The 26,737-nt window shown below is 44.7% G+C and overlaps 1 protein-coding gene across 2 annotated transcripts in view; it reads right to left on the reverse strand.

Moving 5' to 3' along the window:
- Positions 1 to 26,737, reverse strand: part of LOC118100130 (adenosine kinase) — a 101,281-nt gene that overhangs the window by 49,804 nt on the left and 24,740 nt on the right. For both annotated transcript variants that reach the window (XM_035144883.2, XM_035144885.2), the window contains exons 5-6: positions 8,614 to 8,786; positions 6,028 to 6,136 (exon numbers count right to left, since the gene is read on the reverse strand). In XM_035144883.2, coding sequence (XP_035000774.1) covers positions 6,028 to 6,136; positions 8,614 to 8,786 — 282 coding nt within the window. The remainder of the gene's footprint in view (positions 1 to 6,027; positions 6,137 to 8,613; positions 8,787 to 26,737) is intronic.

Genomic DNA, 26,737 nt, shown 5'->3' on the forward strand with positions numbered 1-26,737 from the left:
CAATCAAGGCTCCGGCATGACAATATAACAGCATCTGACACTTAACTCTACTTACTATCTTTGCCCAGGAGAGACACTATCCTAAAGCGTCTGCGGTTCCGTCATGTGAATCTTAATCAGATACTTAGCCAGTAGAGCAGGTTTTTACTCTCCCTGGTGAGAGTATCAACACATGGCCATCAGGCACAATTCACGGCCGCAAAGTGGCTATTTATTTTCTGCTCAGCATTACTTGACAAATAATTACTCAGTATATTCAATTAAGCCGTGGAACTCAAACAAATGGCCGCAACGTCCCAGTGTAGAGCGGAAACACTGTTCCACGTTTTACAACTTGGTCTCATGAATAAAAAAGGCACTAACACACACACGCACACACTGGGTGTCTTGATGCAGAGGCAGTGAGGGGACAAGGTGAAGGAAAGTAGAAATATCTCTGAGTCTGAACTATTTCATCCCCTGTACAGAGAGGCGGAGGAAAAGCAGACTTGTTGCCGGTGGAGCAGATGCACACAGTAATCCGGGGTGAAAGGACACGGTGTTTTCCCTGCTGAAGAAGAAAAACTGTTTTTACAAGATAACGTGGGTGTACAAGGAGAGAGTCGCTGCGTGCTGCTGGTGGAGTAATATGGACTCCAGCCTGGAAGCCTGCCAGAGTCCAAAAAAAATGTGCCCCTCCTCCGCCAACCCAGGAGGCAATTACTCAAGATACAGTGGATTAAAGCATTTTTCCCCCCCACCACCACGTTACTGTTCGAATTAGGATGCTGGAAATAAAACGTCCCAAAATAAAAACCAGCGCAGCCCTGCCAACTTTTAAATATTTCCACACACACACACGTTTGAAAACAACAGAAATTAAATAAAAGTTAATCGCACGAATCTAAACAAAAAAGTTTGATGCATCTGGATGTGATGAGAACTTCTCAGTCAGGATAACAAAACAAGGTGAACTCAGACATCCTGTGACTTTCTACAGAACAATTTGTTTTTCTAAAGCTACTGCTAAAGCTAATCAAACAAATAAAAGGAGCAACAGTGGGGAAAGTACATTCATCCAAATATTTTACTGTACTTTTGTCATTGTAATTAGGTTTGTTTCAAAGGGAACTATTGTACTTTTTCCTCCTTTTTTACAGTGTATTTATATTTTACATTAAAGTAATATACTGACAGTTTATAATAGTAGTTGAAGTTCAACTCCATCCTGAAGTAGAGGAGCACAAACCTCAGCCAAGGCCCAACAGTCCCCTTAAATTCAATCAAGCTGCATCAAAGTTCACACACTAGACAATAGATCCGTTCACTAAAGGTTAAAGAAAGTGAAAAAAAATCTGATCTTCAAAACAACAAACAGACAGGAGTGAAAACATAACCACCTTGGCAGAGGTAATAATACTTTTATAACAACACATATATCAGATTTTGCTTTATTCATAAACATTGTTAAACAAAACATGAACACTTTAAGGAAAAAGTAAATTACACTTATTTTAGTTAAGCAAAACCTCTGAAGTCTTCCTCTGCCTCTGACAGGGAGTAGTCAAACCAAATCAGCAGTAAAAATAATCGTAAACAACCTAAATAAATCTCACAGCCAGCGTCACTTGGCCTCTCCACCCTCGTTCGCCACGCTCCGCCCCCTCAGGCCCGCGGCGCTGGCGGATCCCCCAGAAGTGCCGGGCCAGCCCATACGTCCCACTGGCTCGGGACGCCCCGCAGAGAGCCAATCACCAAGCGCGCGCTCCTGACAGCTCATTACCACTCAATTAGGCAGGTGCACCTCCACGCACAGCTTTGTGACAAATGCAGCCCTCCCAGATGGATGTTTAACATTCGAGAGAATTATATAGTGACAGCAAACACTAAACGCCTCACCCTTATCACTTGATTGCCTCAAGATTGAAATCCTATAATTGGCCCAGGCCAGCGGGAGAAAAAAAAAAAAAAGCCAATAAATATGATGCAGTCAGCTTGTAATTGAACAATTATGAATTCATATTCATAAGACGCTCGCTGGCAATTACAAAATGCCATCTGATTAGGTGCAATTTGAAATGACATTGTTTCGTGCTAAATACACTGTGGTGTCAGACTAATAAAGAGAAGACACATCATAGCGGTGGTTCGCCCACTGACATGACCTCCAGAGCTGGGAGACGTGCTGACACAGTGGCTGGGCCGGTGACACGCGGGTCTTGGCACCAGCCGCTCTTTGTCCCCTAAACCTAAACTGCTCACACTCACTCAGACAGGAAAAACGTCGCCATCCACGCCCACGCCCCCTCCCAAAGGTTGACTTTCAAATTTGAGCACCAGTGGGCACAGACTGTGCACATAACAAAACACAAGCATGGCAAAAAAAAAAAAAAATGTTGATCCCTAGAGAATAGATTCTAATCAAGATGAAATGATTTACAAATCTATTTAATAAGGCTTGCCAGAAGTCAAACTTGGCATGTAAATGCGGTGGGGATTAAATTTCATCGGCAACCAAGACTGTAACTGATCGCCTGCAGACAAAAGGGGGAGCCTGCCAGTTTCCCCCCCCCTTCTCTTCCCTCCCTTTCTCTTACTCTCCACTGCCTGCATTTTGCCTCGTGATCCCTCCCTGGCTATGTGGAAGGACAGGGGCAGTGCAGAGTGGTGCAGTACAGAGTGGAGAGGAAAGAGAGAAAAAGACAGAGAAGGAGAGGGAGGGGGGCGGAGAAGGAGAGGGAGGGAGGGAGGGACGAGATGGAGACAGAGGAAGGGAGGAATATTGGATATGAAGAGCGTTGGTGAGAGGGAGAGTGGAGGATAGAGGGGAAGGATAGAGGAGGAGAGGAAGCTCAAGGTCAGTGTGAGGACAGCGTGGTCCTCGGAGTTGGACAGAGAGACAGCCGCAGTCACCTCTGTGCTAATCAGCCCTTCGGCTGAGGCTGATGAGGTGTCAGTTAGTTGTGTGTGTGTTAAACCTCTCCCTTTGCCTTTTTGGCTGCAAATTGCAGGGGCTGGTGGGGCGGAGTAACAATGTGTGTGTGTGTGTACACGTGTGTGTATTTGTGCCACTCTGGGGTGTAAGCAGGCTGACGTGCTGCTTGTGGTGCCAGTATTGCGCTTTTTTTTCTTCCTGCTTTTGCCCTCCCCTTCGCCTCCTTTTCTTTTTTTTCTTGCATATTATGCTACAGTGACTGAAGCTGAACTCAGCTTTCCCCTGCAGCGAGGGCAAGAACACAACTGCCAATTAATGCTATATGCAGTGTGCCAGTGTTAACAATGTGAGGCACTTCAACTCGCTGTTTGACAAAAAAAAAGAAAAAAAAGAAAAGAGGCGGGCTAGCTGTTTTCCTCAGGCGTGGCTGACCTCTCGCTGGCTAACGGGGGATTGTGCCGTTAGCTCAGGGCATAAACCAACAGTGTCCACAGCTGTGATCAGGTTTGTGACCTAACAGCACTGCAGCTTGTGTCTCATTGGGTGAGTTTTTTCGTATCATGCCAGTTGGCATAGGCGAGCGTCTCCTCCGTCTATCCTTGGGTTGTTTCTGACCATCTGTGCCGAGTCATTAACAGGCCTTTTCACAGTCAATTGTCCTGTTCGTCTCCCTTCGTCTTTAATTCAGTTATTTGCTCCACGCATGATAAGGATATTGGAACGAGCGCTTCTGCTTTTTTCCCCCCCTGAATGTAAATGGCACAAGTTAGGATGGGCCATTTTATTAGCTGGGACTAAAGAGAGCTGCAGAGCCATAGGTTAATTCATAGTGGCATCATGGAGGATGCATCAAGCAGTGGAGATCAAATTACAGGGCAAAGCGCTCAGTGTTAAGAAAAACAAGCCAGTGGTATGCTGCAGAATGTGTGCGTGCACGCTGTGTGTGTTTAGCAGCAAGTGTATGTGTGTGTGTGTGTATCAGAGGCTGGAGGAAGAGAGAGGGGGAGGCAAGGGAGACAGAAAAAGAGGAGAGGAGAAAGAGGAGGGAGGGAGGTGTCCATAAAGGGCCAAGGGGGGGATGGGGATGGAAGGAAAGTGGGAGCGAGAGGAAGGAGGGAGAAGGGGCTAACTGGGCCAGCACGCACACATCACCCCCACCAATTAGAGTCACTCATCTCCCCTTCACACAATACATCACCCTCCATTTCTGATGTTTACAATCCTTGGGGAAAGAAGTAACTGTAAACATCACTGCAGCAGCGACAGCAGTCAACAGGAAAAAAAAGAAGATATCGCCTGCCTGAAATGCGTTTAGCCATTCCTTCTTCCCCCTCACGCCTTTGTTATTGGTCTTTGTGCAATGATTTGCCTAAGGACCCAGATTTCCTAGCAACAGCCTGCCACCAAACATTTGGCAGGAGTTCAACATTCTCTCTCCCTCTCTCTCTTTGTGAGAAATGGCAGTGCTGCTTCCCTGCTCTGCGTCTGCCACCGGCCCTGCTGCTGCTGCTGGATGAGCCAGACTGGCTGCAAGAGCCCTCTAATAATTCTGTTTTCATCCAATCACACCACATAGTAGCAGGCACCTTGAGAGGCTCTGCCAGGAATCATCAATCACCTCTTTAACACACATGCTCCGACAAACACAGACGCACGTGTGAGCAAATAACATACTAACGTACACAAGTTTGGGCTTTTTTGTAATTAAATTTACAGATTAGCGTGTTCGAGCCCACGCAGCAGTGATTTAATGAAAATCAACAAAGCACATTAATACACAGCAGTGGTTGGTACAGTGAGAGAGAGAGAGAGAGAGGGAGAGCGAGAGAGCGAGAAAATGTACAATTTGGCTGTAAATTGGGTAAATACATCTGAGTGCTCTCGACAAGGTTAATGGAGAGAGGAGGCCTTGGTGAACACCGGTCTAGACACGCCACACAGTATTAAGTGGGAATAGCTGTGGCAGTGTATCTGGCTAAGTACTTTAGAAGTGCGAATGGGACTCTAATAAAGCGAATGATCCCCCTGTTTTGACAAAGAGGCCCAGGAGGGACGCGGAACACCATGTTTGAGATTCCAAGCACTGACAAACACCCATTTGTGGCCCTTCTATCCCTCCTCAAATCCCACGGAAGCTTTTCCCTGTGCACAAGACTGTCGGATGTGGGCAAAGCCCAACTGCCAATTTGCAGAGGATGTGCAGTGTTTGTTAATGTGAAGCAGAGTCTAAAAATGAGACCACACAAACTGTGGAGGATGGACAGACTGATCTGCTTTCTAGCACAAGCACTGACAGCTTCTTTTTTTTAGCGTGTGTGTGTGTGTGTGTGTGTGTTTGTTTCTGCGACTGGGCAGCTAATTACGAAGCCTCTATCATTATTGCACTACAGTACACTTTGGAGGGATTGTGGGCAACAGGGGGACCATTGTGAAATTCACTTGGGACAATATGTCAAGGAGTATGCTGAGGGTTGGACCGCGAGGCTGATTTATGTCGATAATGACCTGCTTAAAGATGTGGAATGCAAGCGCAATTTCAGGGCTATCACTTTGACTTGAGATCAGAGAAAATGTTGATCTGCCGGAATTAAACTTAATCCCAAACAGTGAAACATGAGCATGGCAGGCCATCCTACTCCAGAAGCTGTAAGTGAAGACATTACCTCAGTGGGGCAGCTTGAATGTGTGTGTGTGTACGTCTAAGCGCACATCTGTCCTCCTCAATCTGTGTGTGTGTGTGTTTTGTCTGTAAGGGGGTAGACTGTGTAGGAGGGGGTAAAGCCAAATGAACTTGCATAATCAATTTTCACACTTTCTCAGCACCTGTTGGCTTGTCTCCACATTAAAAGAAACGAATGAATGCATTACATGTAGAACAATTTCACACTGTGTTGCAGTTTCATGCACAAAGACGAAGGGGGACAAGGGGAGAATGGAGCTGCATTGTCTCAATAGGTAACATAGCTCATTTCACCCGACAAAGGATGAATGGATATATTGACAATGCAGAAGGCGCGCTGAGGCATTTCCTGAATAAAGCCTCTTAACATTTCGTCCTCTTCTGGCAATGGAGTTGGGGAACAATCATTCTGAATGTAGAGGGTCTCACTTACCGCAATATAATAGACCTTGGCTTTCTTCACCAGCTCCCAGTTGCCGTCCAAGTCCAGGTGTTTTTCCTTTTTGTAGCAGTTTGCCGCTGCCAGGTTAGCAACAAGGGACCTGCCGAGACAGACCCCATAAATCTTGTGCCTCGCTTATCATCCATCTTAATTTTGTCTCAAACACACACAAAAAAAAACACATCCCTAAAAAACACTGGGGCCCCAGACTTTCCTTTGTTCTTTCACGATGTAAAAGGATGATAATGGTTTCTCAGAACGTCTGAACCAAGGTGAACTAAAGTCATCTGGATGTCTTTATTATTCATTCCCTTTAACCACCAGTTATCTCAAACAAAGAAAGGGACAGATTAAAATAAAAAAGGATGTTCAAGGCCAACAATGAACCAGCTCCACGTTATTTGTTATATTACATCACCTGGAGAAAAGGGTCCTCAGTCAACTCAAGTGGAAAAACATCAGAAAACGCGTCACTAAATGAACACTTGAGTCGAGTAGTGAATGGCAGGAGCTGGAACGTGAAGCAGGTGGCATTATCTGAACACAGCTCATTAGCCAGTCCTCGTGTGCTGCCTCTTTATGAACGGCCATCAAAATGAGTGCAGCCATCATCGCTGCTTAGGGGCGGCCATATGACGGGAGGCTGCAGGAAGAGATCCGTTCTCACACGGTGAGAGGGCTGCTCAGCATGGTTAGCATCACAGAGGAGTGTGCTAAGTTGATCATACTGTGAGGACAACAGCTACGATATGACAGCACTGTTGGGACTCCCCTTGACGTGAGCTGCAGTAATGGACTCAAAGGTTAGAGCGAGCATGACAGACAAAGTGTGTATCATTATTGAGTAAGTCCAGGCGACATGACAAAAGCTCGGCGCTCTCCGGTAACGTCTCAATCGACTGATATAATACATTTAAGATGTTTGCTCCACAGTTTTCTTCCAAAGCAAAACATTCAGCAGTTCCTCCAGGAATTTTGCAGTTTCACTACGTCTGCAATTATTGCAAAATTTAGCATTTTTGTTCTCTGAAAAAATAGTTGGACAATCCCTGTAGTTTTCTACAAAATATAATGTGACCCAGAACCATTTTAAACAGTCAAAGACAAAGAAAAACTAAACTTGCTGAAACTATTGTGAATGGGACTTTGATTTCCTACATCTTGTCTTACATCTTATGTTAACAAAACTGGACTGTTTCTAACTAACTGTATGAAACTTGGTTGCAGCTTGTTGGCAGTGCTAAATACTACAGTAAGTGTGAGACGAAGGTTACTGTATAGACCTAACAGGGGAAATCCAGTGACAGAGCTTCAACTAATTTACACATGGGGAACTCAGCATGTAACTGTGGCTGCTTGGGGTCTCTCAATCAGAACAATAACAAAAGGTTTAGTTTGATGACCTTATGAAGCAGCGTTTTATTAACGTTACGCAGCAAACGCTAATGATCCATTACGATTGACCAATACAAATAGTGGAAAATACAGCCCACTAGCTAACTGGCTAGCAGCAGGTTTTTCCATCATCATACATCATTTGCCCCAGAAATCATAGCAGAGATGGTCAAAGCCACGTGTAAAGTGGTTATGATTTAATAAATAGTTGACCAAAATGAAACATCCCATTACTTTGGATAAAATTGGGGATATTGTCCATTGTTGGAAACATTTTGGATAATGTAAGCACACAAGTCGAAATATTTAACATAGTTCTAGTTGTTTTTAGACATTTTAATGAAGAATTGTAAAATATTATGTCTTTAAGTAGAAGAGTTGTTTTTGTTCTTTAAAGACTTGCACTAATCAAAGCCCGGGGGCTGTGACATACTGTCTCCAAATCCTTCAAAGCCATCACCCTTCCAATCTGGCCCTGCCGACGACCTTTCCACCGGCCTCCTGAGCTGTCTGTTAAACACCTGTAAGAAATATTACAGAGCTCGTCTCCCTGAGCACGGCGCCTGACCTTTTCAGGTGTCAGAGCCCATATCAAACAAGCCCACTAAGACCATTCAGCAGGGCCGGGCTCCCGGGGCGGTCAGGGTCCAGTCGTTGACTGACTGACAACTCGAGGAGCAGCGGATGAAGGGCTGCAGAGGAGGGGAGTGTTTAGAGAAGGAGGATATTGATCCACACCTGGTCTATCATGAACTGGAGCCCTTACTGCGAGTGATATTTGTGTGTGTGTGTAGGCTTTGACCTCTGCTGTCTGTAGGCTGACGTACTGATGATGATGCTAGCGTGAGAGTCGTCAGAGACGCTAAAGCCCCTTTTACAGTCGGGAAGGCTGACAGGTGAGAGCTGGGATAGCCCAGCCATCTCTAACACATTGCTACTGTCAGCCTATAGATGGATGACAACCCACTGGGGCGGCAGAGACCGAGTGGGGGCCTGGAAAAACACACTCAAGCTGTGCTTTTTCCTTTTGATGTGTGAGCGGAGCTATGATTCCCTGTTATGACTTCCAGCCCCCAGGAGTCAACTGCCTGCCGGCGGATGTACAAATGAACCAAAATGACTCCTTCAAAATCCGAGCTCGGGGGTCATTTCTTGGTCAGGGGTGACGAAAAGGTGGCTAACCTGTTGTCCCCGGTGATGCAGGCTGCACAAGTACCGGTCGGCTCCTCGTTTTGCTCGTAGTAATGGGCGTCGACGTGGGCTTCTTCGGCCTTCTTCTTCAGGATCGCCCCGAAGTGGTCGGTGCCGATGCAGCCGAAGAAGGTGGCCACCTTGTGGGGTTTCTGGATCATCCACTGAGAAAGAGAAAAAAATACAAAAACAGCAGTTACAGTGAGCTCAGTTTACAAATTATAAGTCTGTTTGTCGGGTCAAGTTCAGCCAAGGCAGATGGCACACAAACTGTAGCTTCACAGCAAACATACTGCTTGTGATATACGAGGGCTGCGAGCTGTCGTAAACAACCCAAGACCAATTCCGCTCCACACAGAGCGCACTATTTTCATCCACGCACTCCTTCCTCCCTGTGTGCTAAAAACAGTCTCATCGCCTTATTTACACAAACCCAATAATTCAAGGCTCCATCCTACTTAAGCAAACACAGACTCTCTCTGTGTGTGTGTGAGAGAGAGCGTGTACCTGCTACCACAGGACTGAACTGCTCGACGGCCATTTTTTGGATCTCAACAGTCCTGATGTACTCAGTGACTTTTACCTGATGAGAGAGGCGAGGGGGGTGGGGGGTGGGGGTTGGTGGGCTGCTCAAATTCTACAGTGCTCATGTTTAACCTCCAAAGATTTATTGACGCTCAGTACGTGCTGCTGTTTGCTCATTTTATTGCAGCCTCCTGTTTTGTTGCTGACGGGGGCCTCTTGTGAATGAGATGTTGCTGCTTTCGGGGATGACCTGTATATGTGTGAAATTAATCATTTCACACGACCAAATAGCATCTCAGTAGGGGAAGAAAAATGCATTTTCATCACCCGTCCTGAGATGCTCTCCCGTTATATTTTGCACTCGCCAATCCCCCCCTCTGGTCTCCAGGTAACTAGTTTCGACACAGAAAAATAAATAAATAATCAAACAGAAAAATAAAATTACCCGGGCACAGATTCATTACTTCACACGAGGCTCTGGTGAATTTTCAGTCCAAGGCTGCCAATTTACAAACACAGTGGATCTGGAAGGGTTTTATGGCTTTTACCTGGTTTAAAAAAAATCAGGCTTCTATTTTCAATATCAGTGTTTTCTATGATTTTTAATGAAAAAGTCTCATCAAATTTTCCACAGCCCAAGGTGATATTTTCAAAGTGTGTTTTGTATGACCAATAGTCCAAAGTGTTGGGAGGGAAGAAAGGCAAACCTCACATTTCAAAATGTTTGTCAAGTGTCTTGATAACTAAGCAATCAGAGGATTTTTTTGGTCAATATAATCAATTAATCGACAAATCTTTTTTTAGCACTAGTGACCGCAAAATAAACAGTAATAATGCCACATATGCCCGTTGTGTTTAGGTCCATGAGCAGGCCGACCACGTGCCATCTTGAGTCATGGCTCAGTCATCCAGCCGTGCTCCCCCCCCACTCCTCACTCCCCACCTGGCTGAAACACACAAACAAGTACACACAACACGAGCAAATCCACAGCGAGAGCTGACAGAAGCGAGCTCTTCTTCCCTAACCTCTTGCTGCAGGCACCTCACACTTATCAAGGTCACTGGCTCGGGTACACGTCAAGTCCAATCTGATTTTCCCTTCGCAGTGATGAGCTCCGAATCCAAGGTTAGGTGCTGCAGGCTGTAAATAATGACAGCACGGCCCCTCCATTTGCAGGCCTCTCAGGTGGGAATAGAGAGGGCCACTCAGGGGCCCCTGTCCCCATGATGACAGTGTGGTGAATCACAGTGCAACAACTGACCGCCGCCGCCGCCCCCCCCCAAAGACACACACAGACACACACCATCACCACGATCTGAATTCTCCTGCTTCCTCCCCCTCTCTCTCTGACCGTCGGCTGTACTCTCACTGCCAGCTCAGCTTGTCATTTTACAGGGTCATTAACAGACACATACACACCAACATGTACATGAGTACACAGTGCACCCACACAAGGCTGACAAACACACACACACACACACACACAAAGAAAAATATTCTCTAGTGCCACAGCAACCTCCCTCCCTTCCTGAAAAAAAAAATTCCCCCTGCTTTTGCCAGAAGCTGCTCTCCTCCTCCAATAAACACAAAGCGGCAATAGATAAGAAGAAAATGTCTTCATTATGAGCATGTAAAAAACGTGTCTTGCAGTTTCCCCCCCCCCTCCTCCTCTGTGGCGCACAGGAGAGAGGAGTTATATCAATTCATTTCCATCCCTGGCACCCTGCAGACAATCCCTCTCCATTCCCAGATTATGTGAGATAATACCTCCATTATGACAAAAGCGCTATTCGTGGGGTCGCCGAGAGGTCAACCAACCCTGCGCTGGGTATTCATGCTTAGTCACATCCCAATTATACCGCAGTGGCAGAGGCAGAAATTGGCAAATGTACATCAAGGCGCTTCATTACTGAGGGCCGCTCCAGTGAAATTAAGCAGCAGATGAGACGGAGTGAGATTTGCCCCCAGGTGGCATGTTAGAGAGAGAGAGAGAGAGAGAGAGAGAGAGAGAGAGAGAGAGAGAGAGAGAGAGAGAGAGAGGAGGCTGGGAAGAAAGAGGGAAGCTGAAGAAACATTTTTCTGAAGGTGCTGGGAGCTTGTATCTCGCACAGCAGCTCATGTATATTGACTTAACTAGGGAGAACGCCGGTCCCCACAGATTAATAAGTTCCCATGATACACAACAGCTACATATCTCTAGGTGCATTAGATACGGAGGGAAAACCTAATACAAACAAGAGAGAAAAATATCCCTGAAAAGCAGCGGGTGAGATGCTGCACAGGCGTGCTCGCTGAAGGCAAAGCGATGGTAAAGTATACGTTATGTTAAGTGCAGAATACGTCTGGCGTCTCCTTCTGTTTGGCTTCCATTCACCAAAAGAACCCCCCCACCCTCAGCCCCAAAACGCTGGCCCCCAGATAGCTAATAATTATGACATCTCATGGTTGCAAGGGAACCCGCTTGGAGAGCTGACCCAGGCCTGGTCCTCAACATCCAGCAGCTGCCACTCTTCACTACGGAGGCAGCCGCTTCGCGTGGCAGCTTCCAGGGGGGGGGGGCAATTACACAGCCCAGATGAGATGAGGCGGCTGAATGTTTGGGACTTGAGCGCTCACACTGCCATTAGCACTATAAGCTAATACATTCCCCCTGTTACTTTTTTTTTTTGCTACCCTCCTTTCTGTCTCCTCACTCACTCGCTGCTGTATATTGATGAAGTGGTAATGGGGGCTCTAGTTAAATATTCCCCACTGTAAAAACATTGTCTTGTTTCTAGTCTCCCTCAGGGGTCAATGTATTCTCCTGGAGTTGCTGGGAATCATTTCTGCTCTATTAATGATGCAATTCCAATGCAATTCAGATCTACTGAAGACGCTACACAGTGGGCTTTGGCGGGGAGTTGACAGATGACGCCAGTCGACAACAAAGCTGCGTCTTCGGCACATCACTGGGACGCTGGCTGGTCGTTATCCGCCTCTCACGCTGCTCAGTCCATCTTCAAAACAAGGACAGAGGAGAAGTCTCCACTCTCCTCCCCCCGCTTCACCTCACCAGCACGGTCCTCTTGAGAAGAACATGTCCGTGCCTAATGATGGTCACATTAATTACAGGCTTATCAACCCCGGCAAAAATTCAATAAGGCTATTTATAGAGTCCTAAAATAGCAGAGGGCGAGGGCGCTGCACGCCGGGGTGGCCTCCTCTCGCTCTGCAGCCTTTTAGAGCCAGAGGTGAAGGCTGATACCCGTGTTTCTTTTTACTGTGCAGTTAAAACAACTAGCAAACATCTGTCCATCAGGACCTGTCATGGCGAGTGCTTTTATATAAAGCACGGCAGAGCGGAGGGCCCTCACCACAAGCACTGACATTGATGAGGTCTGGCAGCTTCCATTAAATCACTCTTTCCTGTAAAGTGCCAGGCATCAAAGCAACCGGCCGCAGATTTTTCACTCAATCAGGTAACACACAGCCCCCGCCTCCCGGACCCGACCCACCCTCCTCCATGTCCTCTCAGGGGCTGGAGCCTTCTGGTCAATAACTCCAATCAGTTCAATTTCATGCACAGTTAGCCATGTTGGGGTGCGAGGGCACTGCCCCACGTCAGGGTTGCATATGCTGTTGTCGCTGTTGTTGTTTTTCTTTAATTTTTTCTCTTCCCTGGGAAGGTTGATAAGTGGGGTGGGGACCTGCACTGTGTAAAAGTGGAGACTAGCCAGGGCTAGCATGGCTGTTTTAACTCTGCCTCACCACAGCGGGCTCCCTGCCAAGCCATTAAAAGTCTCTGTGCTCTGCTTCAGTGACACAGCTGAAAGAATAGAGAGGAGGCGAGAGGGAGAGCTGTAAATGATCAACACGATAATGAGCTGATTATCAGTCAAAGGCATGGATAAGCTCTCTCTCCAGTAATTTCCTTTCAGATCAGTCAACCACATTCTCCTCTCTGCAATCAACACTCAAAGGGGAGGCATGCATGTAGCCCGATGGGAATCTGGCCCAATATCAGCTTCAAATATCCACATCCTCGTTGTCTTCTGATCAGTGCCTGGCGCGTCCCTCGCTGACACACCAGCGTGGTGGGGAGACATGTGTTTTACTACTTTCGTAATGGTTGTTTCACAGTTGTCATGTAGTTTAGGGTTCTGGCTGTAGGGCAGTACTGTGCAGTACTTTGCAGTCTGTAAGTATTTAGTCAGTGTCTCATTTCCTTTCGCCTCGGCACCACTACAGCATTAGATTTGGAGTTAGACAACAATTGAGGTCAGCGTGCTGTGGCTCTGTTTTAAAGATCTCAATAAAATTGTTTCCTTCCAGAAATCAGTGTGCATCTTCACTGGAGGCCATGTGGTGCATTATTACAGTGAATTAAGACATCACACATTTTTTGAATAATGTCACCTTTCTGCTGATCCTATTAATCAAGCTGATTGTGATATCTCATCAGTCTACACTTTGATCATTGATGTAAAGTTCACACGCAGGCACAATTTACTTTGAATCAAATGAAAAAACAATTAAAAGCATCAGAGGGGCGATGCATTCACTGCACAGTATATACCCCAATCAGGCTATGCTAATTTCTTTAGAATGTAATTGCCTGTGGCAGCCTGCCATCGTCTAATTTATCCTACCACAGCTTCACAATGATACAGGATTTTTCTGCACAAAATAACAGGTCTAACTTAATGTTGTTGCTTCACTGTAAGGCTGAGGGCAGAGCTATTTGCTCCACTGCCGCACTCTGTCTCTCTCACACACATATACACACAAACATATTGACCGTCTGTTCCACGCAGACTGGCCATTGGCAGCACTGGGAGATAACCCACCCATGTCCATGGTACGTTAAAACATGCATACACATTTTTTTTACTATCCTGTGCAGGCAGGCAGGATTCAGCACAAACTCGGTGGCTCTCCGCTCTGCCCCTCCAAGATCGTTCAGCTCCAAAAGTTCATCATCTGGAGATACTCTCCCAAACAATATTCCAACCAATTTTGGAGAAAAATCATTGATGCACTGTGGAGTTATTTTGTACACACAAACACACAAACAGAGGTGAAGACAACACACTGCTCCCCACTAGGCTGGCACACAGGCTACAGATCTGTTTATCACGTTTACCTTTCTTTTACTTCAGGCAAGTGTAAAAACCTTTTTGATATTTCAGCTCTTGCTGGAGATAAAAACTAATATACACAGGAAATGTGTCATTGTCCAAATACTTATGGACTGTACCTGGTACCAACCACATGAAATCTGATAAACAAACAATAAAAAAACTGAAGAGTGGATGCTTCAAGTGAAGGGGAAATAAACAGTCTGTCTACACTAGACACTAGTACACCACCCCAGGGGAGTGATGTTAGACAACACAAAACAAAGGAAGGCAGCCCGCGTGTCCACGTACACATGTGTGTGTCACGGACGGGGCGGGGGGTGGAAGGCGGGGAGGTGACAGCTCCCCGGGACAGCCCCCGATGATAAGCATCAAACTTGATGAAGCGCTGACACACTCCATAGGTTCTGATGTTAAACACGACAAGAATGTCCCCGACAGTATCTCTGCACCCTCTTCAGAGAGCTATCAAAGGGCAAGTTCAGTGAGCACACAAAATAAACAGATCTCCACATCCCCCCCCCCCACAACCAAACACAACTCCTAACACATCTCACTGCAGCATCTTCGCGCTGCATAGGAATCAGGGATGTGTCGCTGTCTCCGGGCGCCAAGTTTATCTAAAGAGGAAACACCTGATTCTATATTTTGGGGGGGGAGGGGATCTTCTTCATTCCTCGCATCCCTTGTTAAACACACAACCTTGATTTCGATTCTGTTGCCTAGGAGGGGTGAATTATTTACAGGATAAACAAGGTGATGTTGTTTCAGTCAGTCGGAGCCAAACTCCCCTATCGCGGCAGCAAAGAGGGCTGACGGGTTTACCTGGCAGGCATGAGGGGCTGAACTCGGATACAGAAGCCGTGGGGCGGCTTCACAATGGCGGGCTGTGCAATGATACCTATCTGGGGGTTGGCGGCGACTGAGGCTGAGGAGAGAAAATGCCTCCACACCAGATTCATGGGCTGGGAGTCCCAGACTGCTGAGCTGTCCTATTTATCCGCAGAGACAATGGTGGCTATAAAAGCACACGAGCTGATATACTGAGTGAGCGTGTGCATGGACTGAGGGTGGGTGTGTTATTAAGTGATCATAAAGTGGCATTTGTGTTTGCGGGGGTTGTTGCCATACAAGGTTCAGGCGGAGAGATGATGAGGGACCTTTGCAGCTAAAGCCTCTAATCCTATCTGTGGTCTGTGGACTCCAGCTGGTGGGAGTGCAGCTGTGCGAGGCCCCTGCACAGGTGAACCAGTCCTGACCCCAGCGCCGCCCGCCTCTCCCACAACTCTCCTGTACACAGTATGGTGGATTTCCACGGTGCTTTGATCTCTCGCATGTGGCAGCGCCCCCTCCCTCGTCCTCCCAGATGCGGTGACAACACGGGTGATCCGTGTTACCGAAGAGATTTTTCTTTTTTTCCTTCTACATATGCCAAATGACAGCCCCGGTTGTGGGTTTAGCACAGGTCAGGCCCGACTAAATTCAATGTGGCAGGGCGGAAAATTACCAACAATGAAATGACGATCAGGATCATTCAACAAAAAACAACCATCCATCCCAGACATTATTAATCCTAATCTCCCGTATCCATCGTCGGATCACTGACACATTTCTATATTGTCTAACAGTAATTTGGACATGTACAAAGTAGGTCCCTGAATATAAGCAGCTTAAAAATACGACTGCCACAAATTCAGTCATGCTGCATTATCGCAGCCAAATGCTTATGTTTTTCGTGAAAAGTGGGCTAGCAACAGCAGGCGCCTCACGTTCATCAGGAACCAGCAGACGAACCAGCTGTGCTCCCAGCTTGACCTCTGACCCTGTCTACACGTTGGCTGCAAACTGGTCCACATGTTACACACTGCTTTTACTTTGACAGGGACACAATGGGAGGATATGATTCGACCCCTGGGCGCAGATCGAAAAAAACAACATTCCTAATGTCTTTACACACGGTTGCGAGATCCTGCTTATCATATTACTCATGCCTTTGTGTCCTTTTCTGCAGGCAAAGCTCTTATTGTTACCAGCTGGAAATATCGGTGATGAGCGCCCCCGCTTACTAAGCTCGCTGTTGTAAAGGCAGTTTGTGTGCTGATTCTGTGGCCGGCCGGCTGCACAGGTAAGCAGAAAATAGCTCTTAGCTCCGGCCTGACCTTGAGGAGGATGCCATTCAATCAGCCAGCTTGCCGCAGTAAAGGCCCTATCATTGCACTAATAGACTGAATCTTCCTCTCTTGCCCGGATCATGGACAATGCATGGATGGCTTCCTCCTGCTCGGCGAGTTAAAAGGGCCAATTTATTCAATAAATTAAACAGAGAAAATAAGCCATGATGAAAGAAAATACTGTTGCTGCTCTTGGGCGGATATAGATTTAACCTGTGTAACCGTCTGCACACCTAATTTAATTTCCAGTTTATAGACATAACAGAATTGGATGACGGCAATTGACAAAACAGTTAAAATGCAAGAGTGAACACACTGTGCTCGTGTTCTCATTGCCAGGAACGAGCCTCGGAGGTGGAGCGAGCGTGCGGCGCGCTCCTTATCCGCGCCCCATCATCCAGCTGGAAGCAGACAGAGTCGACGTAATAAGGAGAAGATTTAAGAACAGTTGCCCGCTTTGAACTTTGGAGGTTGTGCGATCAAATTCCACCTTATCAACTGGCAGCTTAAACAAGTCGTGTTATTTTTCAGGCGGCTTACGGAGTGAGGGAGAGGAGGAGAACAAGCTGGAACCGTCATAACGGCTGGCTGCTGCAGTGCATCGTGACAAACAACGGCGAGAAAAAAAACTTGGGATTTATTGCTCTGATAACCTTCCAGATTTCTTGGGCTGGTGCTGTATGCCAGGCAACTCTGACAGAGTTATGCATCATTAATCCCCATGAACACTGCCAGTGATAAATAATGCTCTACATCCCTATGAAAAATAAGGCGGTTATTACCAAACCATAAAGAATGGTATTCGTATCATCACTTGGAGCAGATAAAAATGTGCAGATACGATGTTTCAAGGTTTCAGCAGCACACTCACGGTGACAGCGAGCAGTATATTTCTGCTCTCGTCAATGTGCTGTTGGAGAAAGAAATCCCAATAAATAACAGCACTTGAGCCGAGCAAATCAAAGCTCTTTATATCCGCGCCATACTGCTGCAATGCTGAGCGAACACTTAAGTTATCAAATACCATTAAGCGCATAATAAACCAGGCTAAATAATAACTTAGCTTCCTAATTGCGATCATGAGCAGCATAAACGCGAATGGAGGCTATCAGGTAAAGCAAGACAAAACTAAAGTGCGTCTCGTAACCTGTTGCTCGACGCGTTCCCACAAAGAGCAGCTTATTTGGCTCATCTGATCATTTCTCAAGGCTCAGACTTGAACGCGGTCCAATAAACAGAGTAATACTATATCCCCTACAGGTGTAAATTCTTGGTGGTTAAGCAGCGCAAAGAGAAACTCGAAGGAACTCCTTCTGATGCAGAGATGTTTCCAGCGCCAGATGCTGTGGGGCCCTCTCTTGTGAGAAAACCGGGCGAAGATCACTTACTTTCCTATTGAGAGTTGGAACATAAATCCAAACCCCGCAATAAATCAAATATAAATTTTCAGCTCCCCTCACTTTCTCGGGGAACGGCTGCAATAACAATGTCATTCGACTCTGCCTGGTTACCATTAATGCTCTGGATTTCATCCATGTTAATGATTTGGTCCTGTATCCTGTGCGTTTTACAAACCCATGCAGAAAAGAGATGGGAAATATTACTGACCTATTTAACGCTTTGCAGATTAAGAGAAGAAACTGAGGTCTGTGTCAGATGCTCTTTACATACACAGTATTTCCAAATTCTTTTAAAATGGATTCTCCTTGCCAGATATAACACCCCGCGCGCCAATAATGTTAATATAGTGAAACACTGTGGCTGCGACTTTCACATTTCTAGACAGTAAAGTTTCTGAGCCAGAGAGGAGGACAATGCACTCCAGTTAAATCTAACTCGAGTGAAAAATGTGATTTCTATTTAGATATAGTTTTGTGTGCCAACAGGCTTTTCCTTCTGCCAAAAAACTGAATTCGATCTCTTTCGGTCTATTTTCTCCTTGAAATCACAGTCTCATAATAATCTTTAAAAACTGAGCGTGTGCCAAAAAACTGATTCACCTAACTCCCAGCCCACACTGCATTTTTACTGGAACGGCCACATATCACTGTCTGAGCAGTTTTCATAACCCAAATAGCATGAGAATCAAATTCATATATTTATTTCACACAGTGTAAACACGCTTTGATTCCAGTGAAACCATAAACCCAAAGCAGGGCACAGGGAGCTGAGTCTGGTTACAGAGGCTGTTTGGAGAGAGCCAGTCTGTGTGAAGCACACTTTACCTTTTTAAGCAAAAAGCAAACCAATTTCAGTGCAGCACCTGCACCTCGTGCCCTGTTGGCTTTGGCAGAGCAGATTCAATGAGTTCTCAACACTACAGGGCAGTGTGCCTGTAAGAATTTGCACTGACAGACGGCTTTTAGAGAAGAACCAAGGTCACCGCTGCAGAAACGCAGCGCAGAGGATCCGCTCAGAGCCAGGGGGAAGTGTGTGTGTGTCTCGCTCACACCCTTGAAATGAAAACAATGAGTGCAGACGGATACCAAGTTCAATAAACTTATCTTCACTTTGTAACCTCTGCAGAAACACGATATACGCAGGAGGCTAACAAGCTGCTAACAGGCTGGGCTGTTCTTATGGCACTTCAGCATAAACCAACTGTTTATATAAACTTCCACCAAAGCTAAACAATCCTCCACACGTCTGTCAAGTTCTTATAATAGAAAAATACAAGGAAACAGTCTGATAATCTGCACCAAATTACACAAACTCATAAATGTCAACACCATGAATATGTCTTTTTTATATCAAGATACAGACATTTTTGTGATGAAAAAGAAATTCCTGGAACAGTCTATGGATTCTTCCTCCACCAAGTTTGTTGCAAACTAGTTTAGGGGCTTTCTGCATCAGCGTACTGACAAAGAAACAAACAGTCACAGGTGAAAAAACAATCACACTCAGTAGAGCGTATACTTCTGCCAAGGCCCTAGAGTCCCATTAAATTCAATCAAGCCAAGTTGCACACTTAAATTATTTTTCATCAAGATCCAGGCGTTATTCACTGGGAAATTGGGGAAAAACTCGCCCTATCTCACGATGTTGAGAAATCTGTTCTTTCTTGGCCCATGTCCCATCATTCCGAAAAGTTCTGTGGAAATCCATTGGGTAGTTCTTGCTGAAAATCGAACAAACCAACCAACAATCAAACACTTTGATCATAGGGGGTAGTTAGAGTAATGGCTGACAATCTAAGTAACATTAATATTGTATTAGGCCACATTCACACTGGCTTTATCACTGCATGAAAGAATTTAGCCATTCTCATTCCTTTGAAGATGGGAAGCGAGCTGATGAAAAAGTTTAATCGGGGTCTGTATCATCTGGCAAGGCGCTGGCCAATCACATGCATGACTTTGTAACACGAATGTTTTTCTGCTGTTTACCGTGCGATTGTCCAGATGAAATATAAAACTGTTGCTGCCAACGATGACCTCCCACACTTTTAAAACCACTCTGCTGCGTCCTGGCCTTGGAAACACATAACTGCGTTCCTCCAACTGGACTTCCCGGATCAGATTTTTATTGCCTCACTGGTATATGAAACAACACACCCCCCTTGTGCTGTTTAAAAACCAGGGCTTTTTCCCCCGGTATGAGCGCCGCCTCAGTGCTATAATGTCACAGGGCGATGCCAGACGTGCTAGCCTGTTTCAAGGGGAAATGCAACACAGCTGCCTTCAGAGAGACAGAACGCACATCTGACAAAAACTTCTCTACTTGATAACCAGGAAACCTGAAACCAATGAATCCAATACAGCAGAAAAATAAAACACAACAAGTCAAATATTGAATAAATACACATGCAAACCTTTTGTCAAACTTCTCTTGGTGCAGTTTGTTGTTCTATCTCTGTGCAAGTTAGCAGGATATCAGAAAAATCTTGTTGGGGATTACAAAGACATTTGGTGAAAAGTTGGGCGATGAGCCAGGGAACAAGTAATCAGTGTCTGGTGCACATCCAGCGACGTATTAATGGACTTCTTAAGGGATGAGTCTATGTTTTTCATACTGTCATCACAGCCCAGTCCCATTGGTCCCTAATGAAGATATACAGTCTTATAAATGAGGAGATAGTTTTAGACCATATTACTTTAAGCAGCAAATCAATGCACGCTGGGTGTTTTTACAGTGACTATTTACTGCAGCAAGTGAATGTGAAAATTAACCACAGTCCCCGTGTTCAAGGTAAATCTATTTGTAAAGAGCTTTTCTAGTCTATCGACCACTCAGAGCTCTTTACAATGTATGTGTCATCCACCCATTCACACACACACACACACACACACACACACTCATTCATGCACTGATTATGTAGCGTCAGGAGCAGGCAGGGGTTCAGTGCCTTGCTCAAGGACACTTTGACATGCTGTGTTTTGTATAATGGAGTTCTGTGGCAGGGAGGAAAAAGTCAGGTCAGTCAGATAATTGTGAGAAAGATGATTTTTGTATAGTTTTCATCTTTTCAGTGAACATATCTTTTATAAGAGACATTATTGCTATTTTCTCAAGATCTATACACAGATAAAAGTGTATATTATTATAAAAAACGTATTATTAATATTGTATTCAATAATAGCAACACTTCAGGAAACAGACGACTATGCAGCCATGGCAAAGAAAGAGTTTTCTCATTGTTGATTTATTTATTATTAACACCATTTCAGAGAGGTGTTAGTTCAATTAAATGATGTGTTTTTATAGGCAGTGTTACCTTATACTTATATACTTTGAGTATTTCTCACATTCTGTCAGCCTCATTTAAAAATACACAGTGTTCAACATTATAAATAAATCCACAAAGCACCCTTTTGTTATCACTATGTACACGGGTTTTCTCGACGTGTGCACGCGAGGAGAATATTTTTCCTAATTGTTAATGATGGGAAAGCCCCAGCAGGCTACTTTAAGAAAAAGGTTGTCAGAGAAATCGCTAACAGCTGCCAGCCACAGGAATTCAGAAATGCCAAACCAGCACTTTGTGATTGGCATAAGGAAGTTACACCCACTTTGTAATAATACGTTTCGCTTTTGGTGAGGTGCCAAATGGGTCGCCGCCAGTGCAGACATGACAGCCTGATCAGATGATTCTGTGCAAAAACATCAGGACAGGGAAAACTATAATTATTTGTCTGAGGTCGGCTTCAGGTTGCTGTACGGCTCATAAATACAAATGAGATGTAACTTATAGAACAAATCTAATAATAGTGGCTCCACTCAGAAAGTCGTTTTGAGGAACAAGCCTTAATTATAGCTTCACATACTTCTACACACTTCTCTCTGCCCATGTGGCCCTTCTGACAAGGTAATAATGGCACACACTCACTAATGGAACCAATATTTAATGTTAATTCTTAATAGGAGTAATTTCATGTCATTGTAAATGTCTAATAACTGATTTCAGTACAGTGAAGCAGCATGATACTGTTGTTGCTCCAGCGATCGCAGTGTTTTAAAGTCAAGCAAAGGAAAGGAGCTATAACCTTTCAGAGTAACTTGGCTCAATCGTACATCTTCCCTGACGCCACCACACCTGCTCAGGTCTGTCTGCTCTGCAGGTGCACTCTGGGTATTTACTCCAGACCCATTTACCACAAATACATGCTACCGTCTGTTACGTTCCTAAAACCTCTCGATTTCTTCTTCCTCCATCTCTGTTGACCCACTCCCTCTTCCTGCCCCGGTCCTGTGGCCTTGACATTTACTTTCCATGAATCAATTTCTGAAACTCAGCAATTCCCCCGCGCCACGGGGAGTCAGAGGAAATCTATGAGTCAGAGGTGCCCGAAGATGCTCAATAGTCAGCCCTGTCACTTCCTGTCTGCCTGCGTCAAAACCCAGTGATGGGCCGCCCTGATAAAGATAACACAGGTCAATAACAAGCAGCTGACACAGGAGACAAGTGCAAAAGAGGAGCTACAGTAGGTGGGGACAATAAAATGAAGGAAAGGGAGAATCCAAGGGAAAGGTAAGTCAAAAAAAAAAAGATTATTATACATGTGGTTTTTGATGGCATCTTTGAGAATTAAAAACTATATTCGATTCCAAGATTTGAGGCATTAAAAACACACTTTTCCCCCTAAATCCTGGTGCCATCTGCGCCACATGTTCTGTCCCACTTTCAAAGTACATTTGGCACAGTACAATAGACTTTCATTGTTCCTGCTATGGCAGTGAGTAGATAAGAAATCAATATACTCTTCTGCTTTGTTCCAACAGGATACAATACAACAAACTGCTAATCTATAACAGCACAGCCGATTAAACTTTACAAAACAAAGGCTCTTCACAAAATAGTTTTTCCAAATATTATATACTTAATAAATATTTCATTCTTATATATATTTCATACTCATTCCACCACCAATGCCCTATTGCGCAATGTTAAAGATATATCAGCTCCAAAAATGAATGGGTTCTTCCCGGGCTCATAACCCACAAGTCCACCAAGTTTCAAGAAAGTCGGTTATGTGGTTCTTGCGTAATCCTGCTAACATACAAACGAACAGTGAAAACATAACCGCCTTGGTGGAGGGAACAACCCAAATACAACTAAGTACAATACTGTACATTTAAAACCTGCTTAGATGAAGTATGTGGAATTGGAGCCCAGAGATTCTTCAGTGTTGTTTTAATTCTAGTTGTGTCCAGATAGAGGATTGTTTAATGGCCCTTTAACAACTTTTTGATGGAGAAAGTAATGCTTCCAAAAAGGCCAGGAATATTTTATTGTGACAAGTGCAGCTGAAGTACCCGAAAGACCCTCGAGACAAAAACTGTGAAATTGCGATATTCTCCCGTTTGTCCCACCGCTCCTTTAACAGCGGCTTTCAAGTGGGGAGATTTAATTTCCCTACATGTTTACCTTTGCATCATCCCTGCCGCCTCCTCCTCTCCTGTAACATTTCTCTCCTCTCTTCCTTCCCAGGAGACAAAGCAGGCAGACGGCTCTAATAAACAGCGGCGTGAAGCCTCACAGTGACGGCGTATGCCGAGGCAACCGATGTGATCAATTATCGAGTGGCCGATTCTCTTTAATTAGAGGGTTTAAGTATTGAGTTTGCCTGGGTGGGAAGCTGAGAAGCAGCATGTAAACCAACCTCATTACACTGCAGTGATTCACCTCCAAGGAGCTGTGATCCACGCAGTGTTTACACCATACATTTGTTTCTGTGGTAACATATCGAGTGGAGGAATGGCTCAGTGACAGACCCAGTTTTTCCCCCCCCTCCTCTCCTCTCTCTCCATTTTTTTTTCCTTTCACTCTCCCTCCCACTCACTGCTGAAGAGGCTGTCACACTGGTTTGCCTTTTGTTGTGGAGAGTCTAGAGAGGTAGCACAATGTGTCCTAGTTAAAGCAGTGCCCCATCTGCCTGGCATAATTAGACAATTATGCTGGAAGGATCCGTCATTAATTCCTTTGTGGTGGCCAATTTCGCACCACAAAGAGGTCTCAGGTTTAGTTTTTCTTTGCACATCTCTGCTCATTTACCACGGCCCCTGTTATCGTCCTCAAGTATTGATACTATGGCAACTTGGGGTGGGAAAATATACTCCTGCCAATATTGACTGGTTTGTATTACTGTAGTGAAAAGGCCAAGGGGAATATTGGCTGCTGTCTTGTGCTGAATAAAAACCAGCAGCTAGAAAACAGCGTTGTGAAAACAGAGGGAGATGCACAACAAACAGCCGCAGTTAATGTATTGAGTTTTGAAGTAGGTGCCCTGATGAAATATGCATTATGTGGAATGATCGTTGTGTTGCATTGTGGGATGTATAGATTCATCTGAGCAAGAAAAATCGTTATCATTTCTCAAAAGCCACACTGACCGACTAATACACCACTAATTAAATATGAAATCTAAACTTTTTCAATTAATACACCTTCATTACGTCCATGTGGGATTTGTGAAATGCAAGATTTTTCAGAAATGTAGATCTGTTTTTGGGATCACATCAGTTGCCGTCTAACTTTGGGCGCTTCAACACCTCGTTTGGTCTTGATCTTTGGACTTTTCAGTTTAGTCCAAAATAACTGGAATGAAAAGGTGCATCGGATCACAATTCGGGCAAATGGACCAAAAGTTTGTCTGACCAAAAGAGGTGCTCTTGCTCTGGATCAAACTGGACCATGGTTCTATTTATTTGCATTGTGAAAACATTCTTTGGACAGTTGCAGGAAGTTGGTACAATAGAACAAAAAAAAAGGCTGAAGTGGCTCGCAGGAGTATTTTGCCTCCAATAATATCACCTCCTACGATATTACAACAAGGATGAATTTGTACTTGATAAACACAAATACAATGTCGGTTATATCACAAGCATATTCAGCATTAGATGATAGCACATTAACATGCACATTTTAGCACATCAGCATGTTATGTCATATTCTAAATTCAATGCTAGCTTAAGATTGTAAAAGTAGCATTTCATTAGAAGTGACGGTAAGTGTCGGTCCCTTTGGACAAGTGTAAATGTGATCTATTGTGATGCTAGGTGAGAACGAGATGTCTACGCTTCACAATCCTTTATCATTACATTTAATACTTGTCAAGATATTTCAGAGCGGCCAACTGGCTATCAATAAATCTACAGCACTACTACTGATGGTGTAGACTTATAAGGTAAATTTATCAACTTTTAGCAGCTGTGACCACAACTATTTTGAAAGTTTGACTGTGAAACTTGTGCAAGATAAAGGCGGGTGCACTAGAATGGAATAAAAAATGTCAGTATTTACTACTTTTGGCCATAACTAGATGTGTTGTGACACAACATCTGGCAATAAAGTTCAGAATTTCCTGTTTTTACTAAAAAAAATAGTAAATGAGTAAAGGAGGGACAGCACCAGACACACATTCAGTTAACCAGACACAACCTCGAAGATTTACACTGAAATAAATGTCTGATAAATAACTGTCACCAAATGAGGTAATGATGTATGAATGACTGAACCACAGGGACTGATGAAAGTTTTGTAATATTTACATATTTGCAGTTTTGACTTTTATAATGAAGTCACAGGAAGTGCAGGAAATGTCAACGAGCTTAGCAGTTAGCGCCACTTTTAATCAAAAGTGTTTATAAAACAAGGCAACAGTGATTCTCTGCATTCTTTAACCATGGATCAGTGTGAGATATTGCAGGGAGTAATGAAACAAGACGGAGCAGCCGCAGAGAGCTGTCAGGTGCCACCAGTAACTACAGGTGTCGCCAAATCAACCAGGACGGGAATCTTGCAGATTGTCATTTTAATTACAAGGTCCACCTTGGTTTTTCATCTGCTGCGATAGAGGAACCTGCTGCTTGTCTAAGTACAATTTAGAAACTCCTTATCAAACATTGGCGTCTCCACATTAACTGTTTCACAGTAACACTGAGTAACTCAGCTTGAGCGAGACATGTGGGAAGATGTCTTACAATGTAGCTCAAATCTGATTAGAGCAGTGATCTAATCAGCCATGAATTCATCTGTGAAGACAAGCAGGCAAAGAGAAAATCACCGCAGAGAATTCTGTGTAATTATCAAAAATCTCACAGCGGTACATTAAAATTCTAATTACGACATATTATCTTAATTGCTAAGGAGATGCAAATCAAAACAAGGTTAACGCCGCTCCCTTAACATGCAGGAGAACATGCGGTGGGAACCTCGTCTATATTCACTGAATCAGCTTGACTTGTTCGACACGAGAGGCTGTCATTTTGTAATGCTTCCCCCCTCTCTTAAGGGCGATAATCCTCGCTGAGAGCACAAGCAGCAGCTCAATCGTGCAACAATAACACGAACAAACAGCTAATTGCTGCGCATTCATTTCCTCATTTTATCAAGCAGAGCTGGTGACAGCTTATCTTAAGAACTAACTTCCTCTAAAGCCATGTACCTCCAAAACTGAGGAAAACAGCCTTGTCCTCAGCTCAGAGACAATGCACTTTTCAGACAATCTAAAACCCCAAAAGGGGGCTTGTAATCCTTCAACTCATCTGGGCACAAAACAAATCACAGGAGCCGGAGATAGTCGATTCTCACACTTGGAAAGAAATGGTCCAAGAGACACGTGTGCAACAAATACAGAAAAACAGAGAAAAAAGGTTCTCAAGAAACTGAAAGTCCCATGGTACACAACAAATTGCTTTCCATAAATTGTACCTGACAGGTGCACACTGTAACTCTGCAGACATAAGACAGCTGGATGACAGCAGGCACAAGGGGTAATGGTGACAGGAGAAGAACATGCCATTGAACATGGATTTATGAGCGGGTCCAGGCTGAGGCGATCCATCAGTGAAGTCACGTA

Source organism: Hippoglossus stenolepis, chromosome 21, assembly GCF_022539355.2.
Source record: "Hippoglossus stenolepis isolate QCI-W04-F060 chromosome 21, HSTE1.2, whole genome shotgun sequence".
Taxonomy (NCBI): Eukaryota; Metazoa; Chordata; class Actinopteri; order Pleuronectiformes; family Pleuronectidae; genus Hippoglossus; species Hippoglossus stenolepis.